The sequence below is a fragment of the Thamnophis sirtalis genome, unplaced genomic scaffold (assembly GCF_051295495.1).
Source record: "Thamnophis sirtalis isolate CommonGarterSnake01/CBP01778 unplaced genomic scaffold, rThaSir2_p1.2 scaffold_6, whole genome shotgun sequence".
NCBI lineage: Eukaryota > Metazoa > Chordata > Lepidosauria > Squamata > Natricidae > Thamnophis > Thamnophis sirtalis.
Window position 1 is genome coordinate 92,275,672 of NW_028261386.1, and position 20,009 is coordinate 92,295,680.

Here is a 20,009-nt window from a genome sequence, read left to right on the forward strand (position 1 = left end):
TATTTTCAAAGTAATAAAATACTTTAGGATATGATTTGCTAGTTTAAAACATTCCACCAGCAATGGAAGTGTTTCATTTAAGATTGCAGTCTAAAGAAGATATATAATGCCACTACAGAAAGCCTAATGCCAGTTTGTTAAAAAGTATTTCTGCAGTGAAGTAGGTTCTCAGCAGAAACAGCAGACACAGCCTTCATCTATTATTTATGCTGCTTTGTGCCTATGTCAGCTCCTGATTAATAATTGAATTTAATCTCATTATGGCAGATTTTATTACAGTCTAATATAATTAAACGGTGAATTGCCTCCCAGATGCCACCATTTGTACCATCTTTTAAATAAAGCTGATACAACACAGATTTGATTGCAGTTTCATCCCAAGTAAAAACAGCATAGAACCAAATTGACTCAAACATTTTACATTGATATATGCAATGGATCCACTGTTTCTTATAGATCAAATTGAAGACACAGAGGTTTTGATGTGCAAAAATACATTTCAATTCACAGGCTCAGTAAAGTAATAGTTTCTATCATACTCAGTTCCAAATATCTGGATTATAAACCACTTTCTCTCCAAAGAAAACTTTAAGGAAAAGACAAAAGTTTTAATATGTGAACATGGTGTTAAGCCTTTATATGAAAATTGTTTCAGGCTTAAGATGGTAATGGAAGGTTACAAGCTTAATTAGATAGTACTTTGCCATGTGTTAAGATCTCAAGTTACATAAAGGCATTCTGAGATAAAGAAGCAATGAAAGGACTTCCTTTGAAGCTATAAATATCAGTCTTCAGCCTTGCCTGACTTTAGCACAAGAAAATTATGTGAATTATCATCAAACAAAATAATATGTAAGCAATCATTACACTATTTTTAAATTTTCTTAAAATTTAAAGCTTTACCAATATTACACATACACACACACACACAAAATTATTTCCAATTAACAATTTTGTGCAAGGTTTGTAAAGCATTGATGTGAAAAATTACTGTACTTGTACAGAATTGTGGTATTTACAGCAATGATTAGTTCTAGCTTATCTATACTATTGGTGTCAACATAACTTTATAATTCAAGAAAACTATGAATGTAACTTTAGAATTCATCATTATTACTATTCGTTGACAGAAAATACTGTTCTAAGCTGAGCAATTCACTTCCTGATAATCAAGTTAGTTGTCAATTCATGATGTGGGTAACTTCATGTGATAAATACCATACTTAGCAAATTTTCAAGTAGTAAAAATATTACTGTGGTAGATCTATGAAGTATCTAGATAACCAAATGATTGTTAGGTTGTTTACCTTAATGCAGTTGACCAAAAACAGATAAATAAATTGAATGAGCTACTTTTGATAAAAGGAAAACTGTTGTAACCACTATTGGGCACATTTCTTAAAAACAAATAAAAACCAAACAAACGTATCCTATTTTATCTTGTTCTATCATATTCCAGCAACATGTACTACAAGTATAAAATTATTTTTAATTTACCATTAACACAGCATAATTCTATAAGTGTACCTACAACTAAATTGTACTGAATTTAAAAAAAAACATACACAAATTTGGTGTTTAAGAGATTACAACCTTAATCAATATTTTTATATTAAAATACTGGACACTCTAATTTGTCTTGAGAAATTGTTCTCAAGACAAATTGAATTACGTTTCTGTTCAAACACTGAGATACCAATTAGGAATCCCCAGACACTTCTATCTAAAATTAAACCTCCAACCTCAACAAGTAATCCTACATATTAATTGCCTATTAGTTTCCAGAGTTTCCATCATATATATACACTTCCTGCAAAACCCCAAAAGAAAAAAAAATGGAAAAGAAAAAAAGAAAAGAAAAAAGAATTAGCAAAAGTAAAAAGCAGTAGAAAAGAAGCAAAAACAACGGAGAAATGACTTAAAAATTTTATGGCTTCTCCAGAATAATTGATCTCATTAGAAGGCTCCAATTACTGTATATTATTATGAGAAACAAAAAAGAAATACAACTTCAACCGTGCATTTTTAAAAATAAATTCTTATGTTCACATTCATGCCTATTTTTGTATGTTATATGTTAAAATATATGTTCTTTGCTATTGTAAAGAAAACCAGGCAGTTTTTAAAAGAATACAGTTAGGGATATTTTTAGATGGCATATAATCCAAAATTATTCCCAATTTTATTTAATTAAAATCCTCACATTCTCTTAGAAAATAATAGCCCCATGTAGTCTTAGAAAAAGTGCTTGTATCTTTCTAAATATAATTTTCACAGTTTTAAGGTTCTGCTCGCCCTTTTTAAAGATGTATTGATAGTATTTACCTTTATAGCTTGTTTTATTTTAATCACTTAAAATATCACTTAGTGTTTTAAAATTATAAATCCTTTTATTATTCATAATCTAATATGAATTATTCATAACACTCTTGGACCAGAAAGGAATGTCCCTTATCAAATGATATGCTATGTCAACTAACGTCCTCCATTAAATTGCCATGATAACTAAGGCAGCCAGATCTACATCTGGCTAAAAAGTAAAGTGCATCCCAGCTAGGTTCCTAAGATAAAAAGTATCCCATTGACCTATAGTGGTGGACTCCAGCTTTTCTGGCTTGGTAGACAGTTGGAGGTGGGGTGGGGGAGAGGGAATGATTTTGTGCACATTCGCTGCTTTCACATATGCAGCTGCATGCGCGCGCGCACACACACACACACACACAAAACAGCCCAGTTCTGACTAGGCTGCAGGTTCTTGATTTTAATTCAAAGCATTCTTATAGAAATACAGTAGTTATTTCTTCAAAGCAATCATGACAAGCTTACAAATCTTTTGCAAAAGAAACATTCATAAACCTTCACAATCATGTATTAAATAATTACATACTGCAGTGCATGTGTGTGTGTACACACACACACGCACACATTGCAGAGTGAGGTGGTCTATTTAATTTTTTCTGGATTTCCCTGAAACAGGAATACTAACTCTTCATGACATAGCTAAAGATAAAAATATCTCATATTCCTTCCATTTTCTTGGTTTTCAGTATTACAAAACAAAAGATAATGCTGTTTAAAATAGCTTTAATGTTTAAGGGTATAATTCAGGATACATTTCCAGAGAACTCAATAACCATTAGATTAATATATTTTGTACTAGAAAGTTGAATGAGTACAGTGGAAGTGCCTGAAAGATCTCACCCCACCTTGTGTTTTGCTTTGTTAGTTAATAATGAAAACCAAGGAATTGGAAGGAATATAATGAGAGATTTTTTTTGCCATTATATAAAAATTTTCACTGGGGAAAACTTTTGTCTTCTGCTTCTATTCGTGAATCTGTTTCCTGGTTATCTTTAATCATTCATTTTGCCATTTCAGAAAACATGTGTTACAATGAGGTGTGCTTCTGAAACTTGAAAAACAATTTTAGGATTTGTAAACCTTTTCCCAAAGAGGTAATCCTTCCATGCAAGACATTATAGTATACAGACCACAAACCTAGAAGCTTTGCATTAGTTTTTCATTTATAGTTCATTTATAATTTTTCATTTATTTATAAAGACATGTGGGAATATTACAATAGATCCTGTTGTCATTAAATTATGGAAATGTGGAATTGGGAAGGCAAATTAAGAGTGAAAAAATAACATGTAAAAAGTAAGTTATTTGCAGTACAGATAGATCACAATTAATGCAAGTTAATTGTAAATAATGAAATATTATACTCAGTGCAATTTGTGCAATGATGCCAAGTCACATTTAATGTGAACCAAAATTTAGTTTAAGGCAAGACTAGGACATGCACAATTGAAGTTACCAAGCTGCCACTGGGGTGTTTTAGTTTTTTGTAATTACTTTGTATAAATTAGAAAAAGCAATGTCAGAAATAGTATTTTAGCTTTCCTTTGTAATGCTACATGAAGAAAGAGCTGTCTCATAGAATATCTAGAATTATATTATTGGTATGTTAGTTGCAGCTTAATATCAATATTTATATCTGAACCAGAAGGGATAAAGTTGACATACATTTGATAATTGCCATAAGTAAAAATGAGAAAGACTAATATTTACAGTGCAACCTCTTAGTGTGTATATTAAAGATTTCCAACTAAATTCCAAATATATCAAATTGGAAAGACTTTTAGTAACAATATTCTTTCTAGATGTTAAAGATACGCTGGGTAATCCTTCTTTCCTCTACAGTAAAAGAAATAAAACAAATGTACATGTATGATATTAACATTCTGCCCTCAGTCTCATCAAATTAAATCAACCGTAATTGCATATTATAGTGAACGTATTATTTGCAATTGTCGAATCTCTTGTTTAAGTTAAAAATGAGCTGGAATTATGGTTGTAAATCATGGTAGTTGTTAAAATGGATCACCATGTAATTATACACAATTTTGCAACATTTTTTGCAGATATGGTGGCCATAAGCGAAGCTGATTTCACCAATGGGCATTTTTTGCTAGAAATTGGAAGTAAATGCTGGAAATTGGCAAAAAAAATGTTGAAAATCTTGACCTCATAACTACAGGACAATACAAATATGAGGCAGATGTCAATTGTCCAAAATGTGCTTATGTAACTGTAGGGCATCAAATCTGGATTTCTTGGATTCAATACCAGCATTGAATCTCTGATTATCAGAGTCCAGATGTGATAGGGGGGACATGACATCAGAATGGATGACTGGTGTATGGTCCATGAGTGTACTGGAATCCAGGAAGAGACTGAGGTCAACAACACAAATGTTACAAAGATACTATGAAAGAAACCTAGTGCCACTATGACATCCACAGCCCAGAAATCTAGAAGCCGCAGCTCCTCTGCTATGAAAGCCTTACCAACTTTGGAGATAGACACAAAAATATAACTAATAGAAAACCATGAGAGATGTCCAACTGTGCTAGGTTCTGCACTTGTAGAGCCACCTCCATGTTCAAAGATAAATTTCATTAACAATTCTTTGAACCTGAAGGACTACCATGAATATACTTTACCTATACTTTAAATTTGGCTACCACAGATGCATTTTCTGCAGTTTCTCCAAATTTGCATTGAATTCAAGATTGTTCAGAACATGGATTAATTTGTTAGTAAATATATTAAAGAAACTGAAAATTAAAACTGCTGCTTTTAACTTTCTAATGATTGTTGAACCTTGAAAAATAGTTTTGGCCTTCAATAAACATATACACATCTTAAGGGATGGGCTGCTTTTCTCCTACCATCCCACCATTTTTAAAAGAAAAAGTGTGGCTGTGTTTTCTAGGGGTTTGGGATTAAGCCTAAGTCAGCTTTTGATGGGGGGTGGGAAGGTGAAGATGGGTCTGAGCATTTACTAAAAGTATATTAATCCTAGAAGATAAATGTTCTTATTTTAAGGGTTTTAAAAAAATTATAAAAGAAAAAACAAAAACTACAAAAACTATATTTTAGAACAATTTAATCAACATTATTTTCAGGGAAAGATCTAAGCATTGCAGGAAGGAAGGAAAGAGCTTTCATGGAGCCTATGAGCTGTCCATTTTGTCAATTCTGAATTGCACTTGGAATGTGCCCAAAACCTGTATAAAGATATTGCAAATCATGTGTAGTTCCTAAACCAACCCATTAAACCCATTACGCCTAGAATTGTTGGTCATTATAATTGTCTTACTGACTACTATTAAACTGTGTAGTTTTTTTAAGCTTGATGATGAATATTAATTATTAATTCGGAAAAAATATTTAGCCAAATAATTATTTCTATAAACAGAAATAGAATATAGAATATTTAATTCAAAACCAAAAGCTTCTCCAAAATAAAGACATGCATATGAGGATATCCTATACTACATTCAAGCAGTCCAACTTCTGGTTAAATATATTATTGTAGCAGTAGTAGTAACAGGAGGAGGAGCAAGAGAAGTATTTGGACAAGAATGCAGTCAGCAGATATAGCAATAATACAAAAAACTTTGTCCATTTTGTTAAAATGTGCTGGTAGTCCTCAACTTATGATCATCATTGAGCTCAAAATTTCCATAGCTAAGCAAGGCAGTTATTAAATGAGTTGAGATCTATTTTATGATTATAATTTTTTTGCCAAAACTGTTAAGCAAATCATTGCAGTTATCCAATGACTCATGTGGTCTCTGAATCTGGCTTCCCCCACTGATTTTGCTTGTCAGAAGCCAGTAGGGAAGGTTACAAATGGTGATCACATGACCCTGGGACATGGCAACTGTCAGAATTCCTACCAGTTGCCAGCTACGCAAATTTTGACAACATGACCACAGGGAGGGGTCAATGGTCATAATTGTAAAAATACGATCGTATGTCGTGTTTTTCAGTGCCATTGTAATTTACTAAACAAATGGTTGTAAGTCGAGGACTAACTATAGTATGTAATCTATGTATGTTATAAAAACACAAATGGCCACAGAAGTACACATTTTCATATACAGCTGAAAAATATCATTGAGCATGTGGATTTCTACTCTGCTATAAAAACTGCATCTGTCAATGGTACAGTTCTGTAATTCTCCCCATCTATTCTGCAAGGCTATGAAACCTTCCATGGGGAGACAAGAGGATTGAAAAGTGAAATGAAAAGTCCCGCTGTTTGAGCAATTTTCTCACATAATGTTGGATCTCTCCCATTAAAAATAAATGTGTGACAATTTAGCCAAATATTTACTTACTGACTGTTCATTTAAATCCTGAGTATCTTCCATGGAGGTTACTCACTTTTCTTCCACAAAGAGAAGCAACTGAGAAGTAACTGGATGTCCTAATTTTAAAAAACAACAAGACAAAGTATTACTTCATTTCTGCAGTTGTATATATAAATATATACAAATATAAATATATACAACTACATATTAGAAACTAGGTTCTATTCTTACACATTCATTTGTTCATAGCTGAAAGAAAACCATCATTTTAAGTACAGCAACTAGTGCCATTTATGTTCAAAACAGATCTATATAATTAATTGAAAATAGAACTGACATCAATAGTAGAATGTTCACATTTTATTTTATTTTTTTCATTTTCAGCCATATTGTCCTTCAAATCATTGTTTGTTGATGGAAATAGAAAACTGTATCAAATTTTTCAAAATTTATCTGCATTTACAACTTTTGGTGGCAACTCCACACGAAATGTAAATCAAATTCCAGTTTTCATATGCAAATTCATTCTAGAATCAATCAGCAAAAGCATTAGCTAAGAATCAGAATTAAATAAGCTTAAGATTTGATGAATCCATATCTAAACTTAGAAAAAGTTATAGAAATATCCAATACAACATTTTAAATTTGTGATCCAGATCTCAGAAATATAAGTTAGCAGTTTCATTTAAAAGAATTACTTGCATTGTTTAATGTTTGTATCTAAAAAGGAAGATAGTCCACTTTAATACCCAATTCATGAAAGCAAGATGAGAATGACACTTCAGTTAATTAGAATATAACTTCATGCTACATGGTAAGTAACACATTCCATCTTTCCTGCAATAACTTGCTAAGTAGTACCTTTTATTACAACATGGAATAATTCCTCATTAAATCATTTTTAAGTTTATACATTAAATTTTAGTCTCTTAGAGATATAATAGCAGCAATAGCAGTAGACTTATATACCGCTTCATAGGGCTTTAAACCCTCTCTAAGCGGTTTACGGAGAGTCAGCATATTGCCCCCAACAATCTGGGTCCTCATTTTACCCACCTCGGAAGGATGGAAGGCTGAGTCAACCCTGAGCCGGTGAGATTTGAACCGCTGAACTGCTGATCTAGCAGTAGCCTGCAGTGCTGCATTTAACCACTGCGCCACCTCGGCTCTTGATGGGGTTATTGTTGATATATTTGTATACTGCTTTATTCCAAAATGACTCCATGCAGTTTATAATAAAATAAACATATTCACTAACAATTACACAAACCTCTCAACATGGAAATAACTATTTTCATGATGGCTTGAAGCATAATTAAGCTTGATCATAGGACTTCTGAAAAAGTACAGTTTTTACTGCTTTTTTGGAGAATAGGTTACTTCAAAGGATTTTAAAACCCAGGGAAAGTCATAATATGGTTATAAGTTGCATCTATTTTCATGAAACATGCCTAAAGACAATAGAGCTGCTCCCCATAGCAGGCCTTAGTCAACAAAGCATTCAATCTAGCATTCTAAATTGGCTGAAATTTCAATACCATGTAGAAAACATTAAAATAGGCCAAATGATTGTCAGGTTTGAGAAATTCGGAATTATGTACAATTGACAGAGACGGCATAGTTCTGCAAATACAATCATGTTTTCAAAATTGGAAATTTAAAATAGAAAGGTTCTTGTATATTTAAATAAAGTTTATTTTTATCGGCATACTAAAGGCATTGAACTCTAAAACTGAAAAAGCCATCTAGTGAAGTCTTGCCATCCTTTTTTCACCACTTCAGGTGAGCAGCCTGAAGCCATAGTATCAAAAACAAGATCAGTCCCATTCTTTGAAATCACTTACCTTTATATGCATCAAGTTGTTCCCAAGAATCTAGTATGTTATAATAAATTGGCATAGTATATGTCTGGATACATGCTGTGACCTTTTGCAATTAACAGATGGAATTTGATTGATGTGAAGAGTTTCTAAGTGCCATCCAAGATGTTTTGGTATGGCACCAAGTCTCATGTATTTCCCAAACATTTTTCTGGAACAATTAACGATAGGTGCTTTCCCTCCATTTTTATGACAAAAGCTGATAAGCTCAAGACCAAGAATGATGCCAGATTGAAAGCAATCATAGTTCCCCATGCCATCAAGACTAATCAAAATTTAAAGCAGAACTTTGAAACTACTACAAAAATGATCAATAATGCAGGAGGCACCTGCAAGATGGGATAAAAAGTCAAGACGGCAGCTTTAACTGAAGTCTTGCTTCTTTTTATGTGCACCACACATTTAACATATATTTTTTTTTAAGTCAGGGCTTTGACTATGTGTTCATGGCCACTGTGTTTTGTTGACTGCCTGGAGTATCCCCTGCAATATACAGCAATATTTAGGACAGATGGGAAACAAACTCTTTTTAGGATATGATTGCCCTGGATTTTATGAGCAAAAACATTTAGGAATTCAAAAATTCTAAAAAAGGTAGTAATATCTTTTATTACTGATACAACTTGACTTGGTTACCAAGTCTTGGTTACCAAGTCTTGGTTACCAAGTCAAGTTACAAGATACATTTCATGTTAAAAAAATATTGAAACAGAAGATTGATCATTTTTATGCCAGTTATAAATCAATTTTCTAACTTTTAAAAAATATTTTCAACAGTTTATAGACCATTTAGTGTGAAGATAGACATCTGTCATCTGTAGATGTAATTTAAAGTTAAAGTATTTTATGTTTAAAGAGTCCCCCCCCAAATTGTTTTATGTTATTGAAGAAAATATACTTTCTATTAACACATTTAATACACTTTTACAAAACTCTTTTACAACACTCTAATTTTTATACCAGATGTCAACTAATATGTTCATAAATAATAATTTATATTGTCACTTGACATCTGGTATAAAAATGTATCAAAGTCTTTGAAACTTAAACCATTGTACCATACCTAAGCTAAAGTACATATGACTCAAATAATTTTGCATACTTCTTTTGCTTACTGAAAGTCTCTTTTTTTCTCTAGTTCCCAGACACCTTTTATTTTATATGTGTGAGTGTGTGTATCTGAATTGTGAATATATTCCCCTATTTTTTAAAGGATGTTATATAGTTAATGAGCTTAACAATTGCTCCTATTGTATTGACAGTATTTTCATCTTCTGATGCCCCAGGTTTCACTACCTTTCTTCTGTCTTTACTATCCAACAGATAATGATTATTTAACAGGCAAAACCAGAAGTGAGGCTACTCTCAATTTATGCTTTTATACTTTCCCCTTAATCAATATGGGCAGAACTACTCCAAGTAACAGTGGTACAATCATTATAAGATCTGACAGCTAACATTACACAGCGAGCAAAAATATCAGCAGGAATAGAGACAGCGATCAGGAGAAGGAAACACTACGAAGCCATTAACTTTTGCTGTTCAGACAATGATGTAATCTAATTAAAGATTCTAAGATGTAAAATATCCATAGTACTTAAACAACATGTCAGCTAAAATTGCCAAGTATCAAAGATAAGGAAAGTGACAAATATGATTTTCTGAATGCTATAGAGCTCTAAAATAACAATTACAATTTGAAAGGTCAGAGATACAGGCCAGGAAAAGTTCCAATACAACGACATTTGACAGTTTTATCTCAGATTTTCAGATGAAGTTTGTAAAAAAAATCTTTAAAGCTGATCAGACTTTAACTGGATATTATTTTGTTGCCTAATACACAGATATTTCCAACATCTTGTGCCTTTCACATGTTGTTTCACTAAGTCAGCAGTCCCCTATCTTTTTGGCACCAGGGAATGATTTCATGGGAAACAATTTTTCCACAAACCATGTGGTTAGATGTCACGCATGTGCAGATGAAGCTTCACTTGCTTGCGCAGCTCAGTTCCTAACAGGCTGCAGACCAGGACCAGTCCATGGTCCAGGATTGGAGATCCAAACACTAAGTGATTTTATTTATTTTAGATCAATAGAAAAATATTATCGGAATGGTAAAAATAATTTACATAACTGTATTGTGGCAAATGTAATTGATACATACAGAATAGACAACAATTCCTCTTTTAGTTTATTCGGAGAGCTAATTTTGCCATAAGAATTTAGAAATCAAGCAATAGTCATAATAAAATTTAAGCAACCTTAAGAAAGTACCTTCCACATAGAATATATATCCACTCAATTAATTTAGGAGGTCTTCACTGAAGTCAATCCAAATACTTGAGATGATGTAGTGCTTCAGTGACTAAACACTGGATATAAAAAGAGTGCTGTGCAAAATGACTATTAGCCCCCAATTATTTGCATAACAAATGTGAAAATCACCCAACACTAATGATAAAAAAGTATTAGGTTTAATTTGTTAAAGGGTGATCATTTTAAAATTAAGTGTGAACCATTCCAAAACAACTCATCACACAATGTTTCCACTGGAACCTTGTCACTTTGCTTACAAACAACATTCATTTATAAGAACATGTTTAATTGTCCTACAGTTAAAAAAGAACAAGACATATGACAAAAACCTGAAATTTAACAATACAGCGCCATTTCAGCTTAACTATATTCACATAAAATGATCCAATATACACAAATAAATCATAAACAGGCATAGATCTGCAAGCAATTTATATATTGTTAGCAGTATTATAAAATTAATAAGCATGTGTAGTATACAATTTTCTGATATTGTTACTTGCTTGATAAATTAAAGTAATAAATGTATAATGACCATACCATATGTATCTTCTATAAATACATGGTTGTTATTTTCCTAATGTATGAAATAGCCCAATATTATTTTTACATCCCCTAACTCATAGATAGTACAGTAGTGTGTGTGGACACACACACCTTTACAATTTACTGTACACATATACACACAAGCACTTGTAAGAGCTACTTCCTCAAATGTTCACATACTTCATCAGTTCACATCACTATATTGTAAATTAAAAACAACTATGCTTCAGTATGAGAGTAATGAAATTCTATCTTTGCAACTGACATAAAAGTTGATATATGATTCTGAAGTCATAGGAGTGCATAGCCTTTCAAATTAGTACATTTGTACCTACTGTACAGAATATTGTGTTCATGTGCATACATACGTACATACAGTACATAGTTTTTAGCATACTGTATGTGGACAAAATTGTAAATGTTTCTTTCTACTTTCTTTCTTTCTTCTTTCTTTGAACTTTTACATATTCAATATTTTAAAATCATCTCCAACAGTGTTATCATTTGCAAGATACTCAGCAAATCTAAACAGATCACCAAAAAGAGAACAAATCAATACATTTTATTTTTTCTATTTATATATAGCTTTCTCATTCATTTCTTCTTCCATAGCAAACTTGCTCCAGGTATAAAAAACTATCCTCATATGAAACTCTATTCATACATTGCCACATACATAATAGGAAGTGATTATACCCAACTAGATTAATATACATATTTAGCCAAGTATGAAGAAATATAGATGTAAGTAAGCCTTTACCAACTGCAAATGTCTTGGGTTCAAATTTATAATATCTGAACTGACATAAGCATTTTATTTTACTTGAAGTTTTTTTAAAATAATAGCAGAATCATGATAGGAGACAATTATCAGAATTTTATGGGTTGTTTTTTTTCATTTTGACTAAGGAATAACAAAAAACATAAAAAATAACCATAACTGCATATCGTATACAATGTTTCAACAACACTACTTTTCCATTTCTTCTCATTCTAATAGGTCATTAGTCGTATACATTTCTACTCAGAAGGAAGTCACATGAAGCTAAATAGAATTTACTCTGATGAATTCTATTTATGTTTCAAAGCTACTGACAAAGGGTATATTTCCAAGCAGAATTTGTTCAGAGCCACATAAACAATACTTTAAAAACATATGTATCCAAACAGGTGAGGTTCTTATTGAAAACCTCTAATGTAGAACACTAAAGTAGAAAGAAAGTAAATTAAGGCAGTTGGCATGGGCATACAACCAATGAAACATCTGTGCCTGTTCTCATGATATATTTATCAAATTTTACAAGTCTCTGAAAACCTAGAGTTTATATCCATTCATGCTGGTTTACAAATATGTTTTGTAAAGGAACTGCATTATCCAAACTACTCAAAATTATGAAAAGACTTCTATTTAGGCATTCCGCTGTGGTTTTATATACGTTTATATTTACACAAATGCACACAACTATGTGAAATTCCATTTAGAATGGTAAGAAAGGAAAACATTTAGCTTACCTAAAGAGATGACTTTCATTAAAATACAGTTTGTGGTGCATTGGCATTGTTCATCGATTTATTTTATTTTACTGACCTTTATCCTATGCAAAACATTTAAAACATATGTTTCAAGTAAAAGTTTAAAAAAAAGTTGGGCTTGATTCCTGATGACTTTATAGGCATGTTCATACAGCTTTCTTGACAACAAAAGATGTTTCTTGTTGCCTACAAGCTTTAAACTATCAAATTCAAGGTATATTTGATTGTATATACAAAAGCAACTTACTGGGTTGAATTCCCTAATGGATGGGTTTTCTAATGGTAAATTTAACTAAATGGAATTAGTATAACTTATAGCTAGAGTTCAACAAAATTATTTAAACAAAATACAATAGTTACATTTGTGGAGTCAGGATTTAATGAGTGATTTATCTACCAATTTTAAAACTTCCTGATTGTCAGAAATTGCATCTCAATTCCCAAAGTGAACTTTGGATATAGTTACCTGCTTATTACTATTATTTTTCCCAAAATATTTTTCCCATAGCTTCTATTTAGCCCACCAGATAGAGCACAAAAGGCATGAGCTGGGTTCTCTCCATTCAACAGGGTCATCCTGTTGGATCCAAAAGTTGTATTTTAATTGTGGCACCTCATGCCTTGTGGAATAGTATATCTCCAGAAATCCAGATAGACCCAACCATGTTAGCCTTTCACAAAGCTTTGAAGACCAGATGTTTGGGTCAGATGGTTGGATGATCTCTGTGCTTTTGAAACTAGGTTTTTGGGGTTTAACCTTGGACATCATGGGTTATATATGGAGGCAATAGTGGTTCTAATCATTGAGTCGCTGTTTTGAGATAGATAGCCATGTAAACTATAGAATTAAAAATTACAAATCCTGGCTTTCACAAACACTATTACATTTGACTTCCGTTTATTTTCAGTTGAAGTGAAATTATGTAAACACAGATAGTATTTTGGCTCTTCTGTGTATATTGATATTAATTATTTTTATAGGTATAAAATATACCACTATTCTAAACTTCCACAAACTATCTGTCATGTATTCTCTACTGCACTGAAATATTGTCTAACAATATAATGTGCAATTATTGTCACTTCAAAAGGTGTAGGTCAAAAAGCTCTATCATACATATGTTAGTTTTATCTAAAATTAACTGACCTAAAAACTAATTGATGTTCTTTTTTTAATGAAGACTTATCAAAAATGAAAGGAATTTCATTTTCAATTTCAGATGGTTGGATGACCTCTGTGCTTTGAAACTAGGTTTCAAAAGTGCTAAGTGCTAAGAATAACTATATAAGTTTTCAGAATATGTTGAAATTAAACTTCTACTGGAAAATGAATAGGTGAACCTTATATAAGTAGCAAGGGTCAACTCTTTACTTGAATAAAATCAAAACTAGCATGTAGTCAAATAATAACAATTCAAAAGGTTCTAGATGTCTAAATAATTAAATTAAATAGAAAATGATTGTTACATTTGGACTCCACTATTAGTCATGGTCTTATCCTGAAGACCTCTTTTGTGTTTTGATATGGGGAGCTGAGGGAAGAGAAATAATTGCCATAGTTTACTATTCCATCAAAAAATTATGAAGTTGATTTCTTTTGACTGTGATATTTTTGAACTACATAAATATCAACCTCTGATTAATACAGCTTGATTGTTTGAATAGGCCATAAAGGTTTAGGATTCAGGCATAAACTTGCATAATTTAAAATGCATGCAGAAATATCTAATCTTGTTATTGATGTCCTGAAGCACAGGATTAAAAAAGGTTATATCCAGTTTTAAAGAAAAATAAATACAAATACATGGTTAGTATCCAGATTTATCATTAAATCATAATTTCATACAAAATAATGAGATTAAAAAATACTTTAAAAGAACATGTCATAAGAAAGTTTGAAGCATCTAAAATTGAAGCATCTAAATAAGCTATTATACTTTAAGCGTAATAGTATTTTAATAATATGCAAAAGTTTCATTCAGCTAAATATCCAGTTTTTGAAAAGTATCCCAGGTAAAATGTTCCATTTACAGTTAAATCAGAGCTCAAATATTCACAAAATAATTTCTGCTGCTAAATGTAGTATTTTTGATAACTATCTGCTATCCAAAGCAATGTATAATTATTCTATTTAGAATCAATATGTTTATGTATTGTTCCCAAGATATAGCCTGAAGGCATGACAATGTTCATACTATTAGTGTACAATATAAGACATTGTGCATAGCTTGTTATTACTAATAAACTGTGCCAATAAATGCTATTTTATTATGCTTGACATCAAATTTCAAATCATACCTATTTGTCCTTGGCATTATAAGTAAGTTTATACAATAATATTTGTGTTAATTCATAATAAAATTATTAACTGAAAATATAAATATAAATATATAATGTGAAAATATGTAGATTTTATACGTTATTGTATAAAATTTTTAATTTGTCACAGGTTTGCAATGTGGAAAATAGTTAAGATTTCATTGCACAAAGAACATAAATATGTTCCATATTGTAGATTATTTATTTTAAACAAATGTTAAGTGGAGGTAAAATTGATTATGAAACAATTGCATTACAAAATACCAAGCAAAGATATGTTTTAACAATTTCTTTACAGTGGAGTCACTTTTCAAAGGAGACTAAAAGCATATAGAATTACAATAAGAAAATAAATTGCAGCTATTCTTTTTTTAAAATTTTGAAACTGTGCTTGCTTTTGTTTAGCAATGGATTTTAAAGAATAACTCTTCCATTTATTTCTTTAAGCAGCAATTGAAAATATTTACTACTAGGCAGTACCTAATTTTAGGTTTTAAGTGCTTTAACAGCTCTATGAAATATGATCAGCAGCTGCTATATAAAAGTATGCCGAATAAACTCCTCTTGTTAAAAAAAAGCCCTCTAAGTAGTTTGAATATTTTCATTTTTAAAGGTTACACCAAGAACTTTATCAAAAATTACTTCAGTAAATAAAATTAAGTCCCAGGTGACATTACCTGAAAATGAGAAGGCAAATATCTAATAAAACTTTCCCTCTTCTGTAAAATAAGCACAGCAGTAGATTTTGTCCATGATAGCTTGCAAAATAATTTGGTTCTGCCATTTTCAAAACAATGCAATATTGTATATAATAATTTAACTATTTGGGGGGGAGGGGCTATTTGTTATAGTTAAGCTTCTGCACATCTTTCATTTCCATCGGTATTAATAATATTTTGATGCATTAATATTCACTTTGAAAAAATCCTTTGATATCAGAACTCCCATATTTCTGTCTTTAAAAATAGAGATTAAAAGCCTACTATAATATTAATAACATTATATAATTATAAAGATTGCACAAATAAAGAGTAAAAATGATGGCAAGATAAGTTGTACATTTATTAATCCTTTCTTACAGTCAAGACAGGTCCTACTATCAAAAAATTCAAAATTATTATGTCTCATTAGAAAAAAGTATTATTGATTTAGTACTAGTATTTGTATATTCATTTATTTATTTAATTAATTTCTATAGTATACCTCACTATAAAGATACTTGACTACCAATAATGCTTATAACAAAGCTATAAGCACATGGCTTTTATTTTATAATAAGGATACCTTAAAAAATACTGCCACAAACAAAACAAAACATTGGTAATTGATAGGATACTGCTTAATAAAAAAATCTTACACTAAACAAAAATGCCAAGCATTTTAAAAACACATGGATGAAATTAAGAAAAATATCTGCATTCTTAATGAAACTACTGGACTGAAATATGGTACATTCACGTATTTGTATCATGATTATGACTGTAATGCTGCTAGATTAAAGGAAAAAAATACAGTGTTTGGATCTCTATTTCTGGCTGGAAAATGAAGGATACACATCAAATGCAGAGAAACCTATGTATGAACTACGTTGAACTGGACTGAAACCAACCGAATACATTCATTTATGAAAACTAATCATTTAATCAATGTGTCTCTTAATATTCTAATGTAAAGTTAATTTTATATTCCAAAAGGACTAATTATGTCGCCTGCTGTCCATTTGTCAAGCCTTGCTCATTTTAACCATGGCAGATATAAAAGCATGAATAGATCAGTTTTATGTCAGGCTTTACTAACAATAATTTTCTTTCAGGTAGATAAAATCCAGAGTCTTTGGAAAATAAAAACTCTGTATGCCAATATCACTGCATAATGAAATAACTGCAAGTAGAAGAGCAACATACAATAGCCCTAATAAAAGACAAGATAGCTTGGATGTATTAAATCTGTCACTATTTAGCTGCAGAATTTTCACAGAATGCTAAATTTGAGGTGGTCCAGAACATACTATTTTGTCATAAAGCCCACATTCTTTCTTTTCTCCTGTACTAAAGCTTCTAAATGAGAACACAACATCTAATTAATAACTAAAGCCCTTGGGACTGAATATAAAATAACTTCAAGGAGGACCAGCCACAAAAAAGTATTCCACGTGGTAGTATTTTAAGATCAAAACACAAGTCATTGATTGAATAATCTTCATCGCACCTCACTCACCTGATCTACAAAGTCAATTCCTCCGTTGCTCAAAATAATTTTAAGGAGGGAAGTTTGCTAAGTGTTAAAATAGCTCATAAACGTTTCGGGTTTTTTTTAAATCTATACACAAACAATGCGGGTGGAACCGCTTACATCCCCCTTAAAAAAAAAAAATCCTATGTTACTCGAACCTTAAAAACAAACTTCCTCATTAAACCCCTGCATGCCAAACTTACTTCTTCAGGATAAACATGAAGACAGACCGGAAAGTTCCAGGCTTTCAATGCAACAAAGTAAGGTACGATTTAGCTTCAACATTTATAATCCAAGTTAGGGGAGAAAAAAGAAAAACCCGATTGTTTCCTAAAAAGGCTGGCAGAGAGTTTCTCCAATTGAAAGTACAAGTAATTTACAAATAATAATAATAACTCCCCCGCCCGTCAGAGTTTGGGAGATTTTTCACAATTTTTCCCCGTCCCCCACTTCAACCTAACCCAACCCACCCCAGCGTCTCGATTCCCTGCCGAAACGCCAACTCTGTTCCGGTTTGAAGGAAGTCCAGTTGAGCGAAAAGAAACACAACGTTTAGAAAAAAAAACAAGCGACCTTTGGAAACAGAAGCCGAAAAGTGAGGGGGAACCCAACCCGGGGCGTCAAAAGCGGCCGTCTGAATCTCTCTTACCGGTTATGTCACGTTTTGTTATTCTAGCGACCCTAAGCGACGGGAGGAGGCAAAGAAACCCGAGATGGTGGTGGGGAAATTCAGGACGGCCGAATTTGGAATTCTGGCCAAAAAAGCCAAGGCGAACTTTTTCTCAAATGCGACGTTTCGTTCCGAAGAGGCCTGACTTAACTTACTCCGGAGGCGATGTCCTCGGTTCTCTAAGGGGGGGAGGAAAAAAAGGCACCGGGGCGGCAACCCGAGTGCCCTCGAGCCCGCGACAACACCCCCCTTCCCCGACCCTCCCAAACAGAGCCGTCCCTCTGAGGAAAAGTTTGCTTGGTTTTTATGCGTTTTCCCCCCTCGAGACCCAAACGCACACGCGTCCTCTACTCCCAGGTCCCGGGACGCGAAGGGCAAAATGGGACTTGGGGAGAGCCACTCGCCGGGCACCGAAGTCAGGCTCTCTTGGTTTGTAGCCGAGGCCGCCGCTTTGGTCAGCGGCTGTTTCTGTTTCGGTCGCCAAACTTTCGTCGTCCGTCCGTCCCGCGCGGTGGTGGCTCCCTTATTAAAGGAAAGCGCTGTTAAAGCCCAGGGACCAAGAGACGCGTTTTCTTTCTCCCTACCGGTTTTAGTCGCCGCCAAAAGAAAGAGGGTTGGGGGGGAGCTGGAAAGGAGAGAGAGAGAGAAAGGTAAGGGAAATGATCGTACCCACCTTTTCTTTTCCTTTCTCTTTCTTCCTCCCTGGCCAGGACTCCTTCGCTCGCTTCTTTACAAGTTGCTGCTCCTGCTTCCTTTCTGAATTATGTTTTTATTCTCTCCCCGGCTCTAAGACGAAGATCCGGCCTTGAACGACTCTTCATTTATTTATTTATTTATTTATTTATTTATTTATTTATTTATTGGTAAGAGGAAAACGATCCCTTTCAAAGTTACATACTCTCCCCGTCTTCCTTCACGCAACAAAGTTACAACGGGGCGAGTGGGGAGGGAGAGAAATAAGAGAAATTTTACTCAACCGCGCGGCCCATTAAAACTCCCCCTCCCAAAAAAAATCCTTAAACTTTCTTGAGGGGTCGCTAGTTTTGCCCCTCGCGCTTTTCGCCCCCTCTCCGTCTTTCCAAAAAAAAAGAAAGAAAGCTCTCCTCTTTGCAAGCGAGTCTCGAGCTCAGATGAAACACCCAGAAATGAGCGTCCGGGGAAGGAAGAAAGGGGGGTTTGGAAAGGGTATTTTTAAAAAACGCGCGCCACGTTGTCTATTTTATTTTTTTTGCGAGACGCCTTTCCTCCGTTGTTGGGGTTTTGTTTTGTTGTTGTTGTTGTACTCGTGAGGCGACTCGTTGAGAGTTCCGGAGCAGCGCTCCCCGAAGCGACGGAAGGTCGGCGCGTGCGTGTCTAAGTGTGCGAGGTGAGGGCGGGAGGAACGGTGTTTACAGCTGACGGCCGCCGCTTTGCCATTGGCTGCTTTCTCGCGTGAGTAATTGGTCGAGCGCGGGGCGCGGGAGGGAAATTGGCACGTGGATGGATGCTGGCCCCGGGGGTCCTCGGGTCCCTGGCTGGCGGGGCTGAATTGGCGAGGCGCGCCTACTGTGCGCTGCCTTTTTTTCCGTATTCCGCGTGGGGTTTCTCAAACCACCCACCCACCCCATGCGCTCCTCCTCTCCTATGGAGTAGTAAAATTAATTAATTAATCAAGTTTGTGGCCTGTAGTAAGCAAGCACTGATCCAGTGGTGAAATTAAATTTTTTACTACCAGTTTTGGTACCAGTTTTGTGGGTGTGGTTTGATGGGCGTTGCAGGAGAAGGATACTGCAAAATCTCCATTCCCATCCAACTCCAGGGGAAAGATACTGCGAAATCCCAATTCCTTCTGCACTCCTGGGGGATGGA

The 20,009-nt window shown here is 33.5% G+C and overlaps 1 protein-coding gene across 5 annotated transcripts in view; it reads right to left on the reverse strand.

The window, feature by feature from the left end:
* Window positions 1–19,489, reverse strand: part of EYA4 (EYA transcriptional coactivator and phosphatase 4) — a 135,203-nt gene extending 115,714 nt beyond the window's left edge. For 4 of the 5 annotated variants that reach the window (XM_087718440.1, XM_087718441.1, XM_087718438.1 and 1 more), the window contains exons 1-2: window positions 18,835–19,489; window positions 6,693–6,781 (exon numbers count right to left, since the gene is read on the reverse strand). In XM_087718440.1, the coding sequence (XP_087574566.1) occupies window positions 6,693–6,725 (33 nt within the window). In that variant the 5' untranslated portion in view covers window positions 6,726–6,781; window positions 18,835–19,489. The remainder of the gene's footprint in view (window positions 1–6,692; window positions 6,782–18,834) is intronic. The other variant, XM_087718442.1, reaches the window with a different exon arrangement.
* Between the last annotated feature and the right edge of the window lie 520 nt (window positions 19,490–20,009).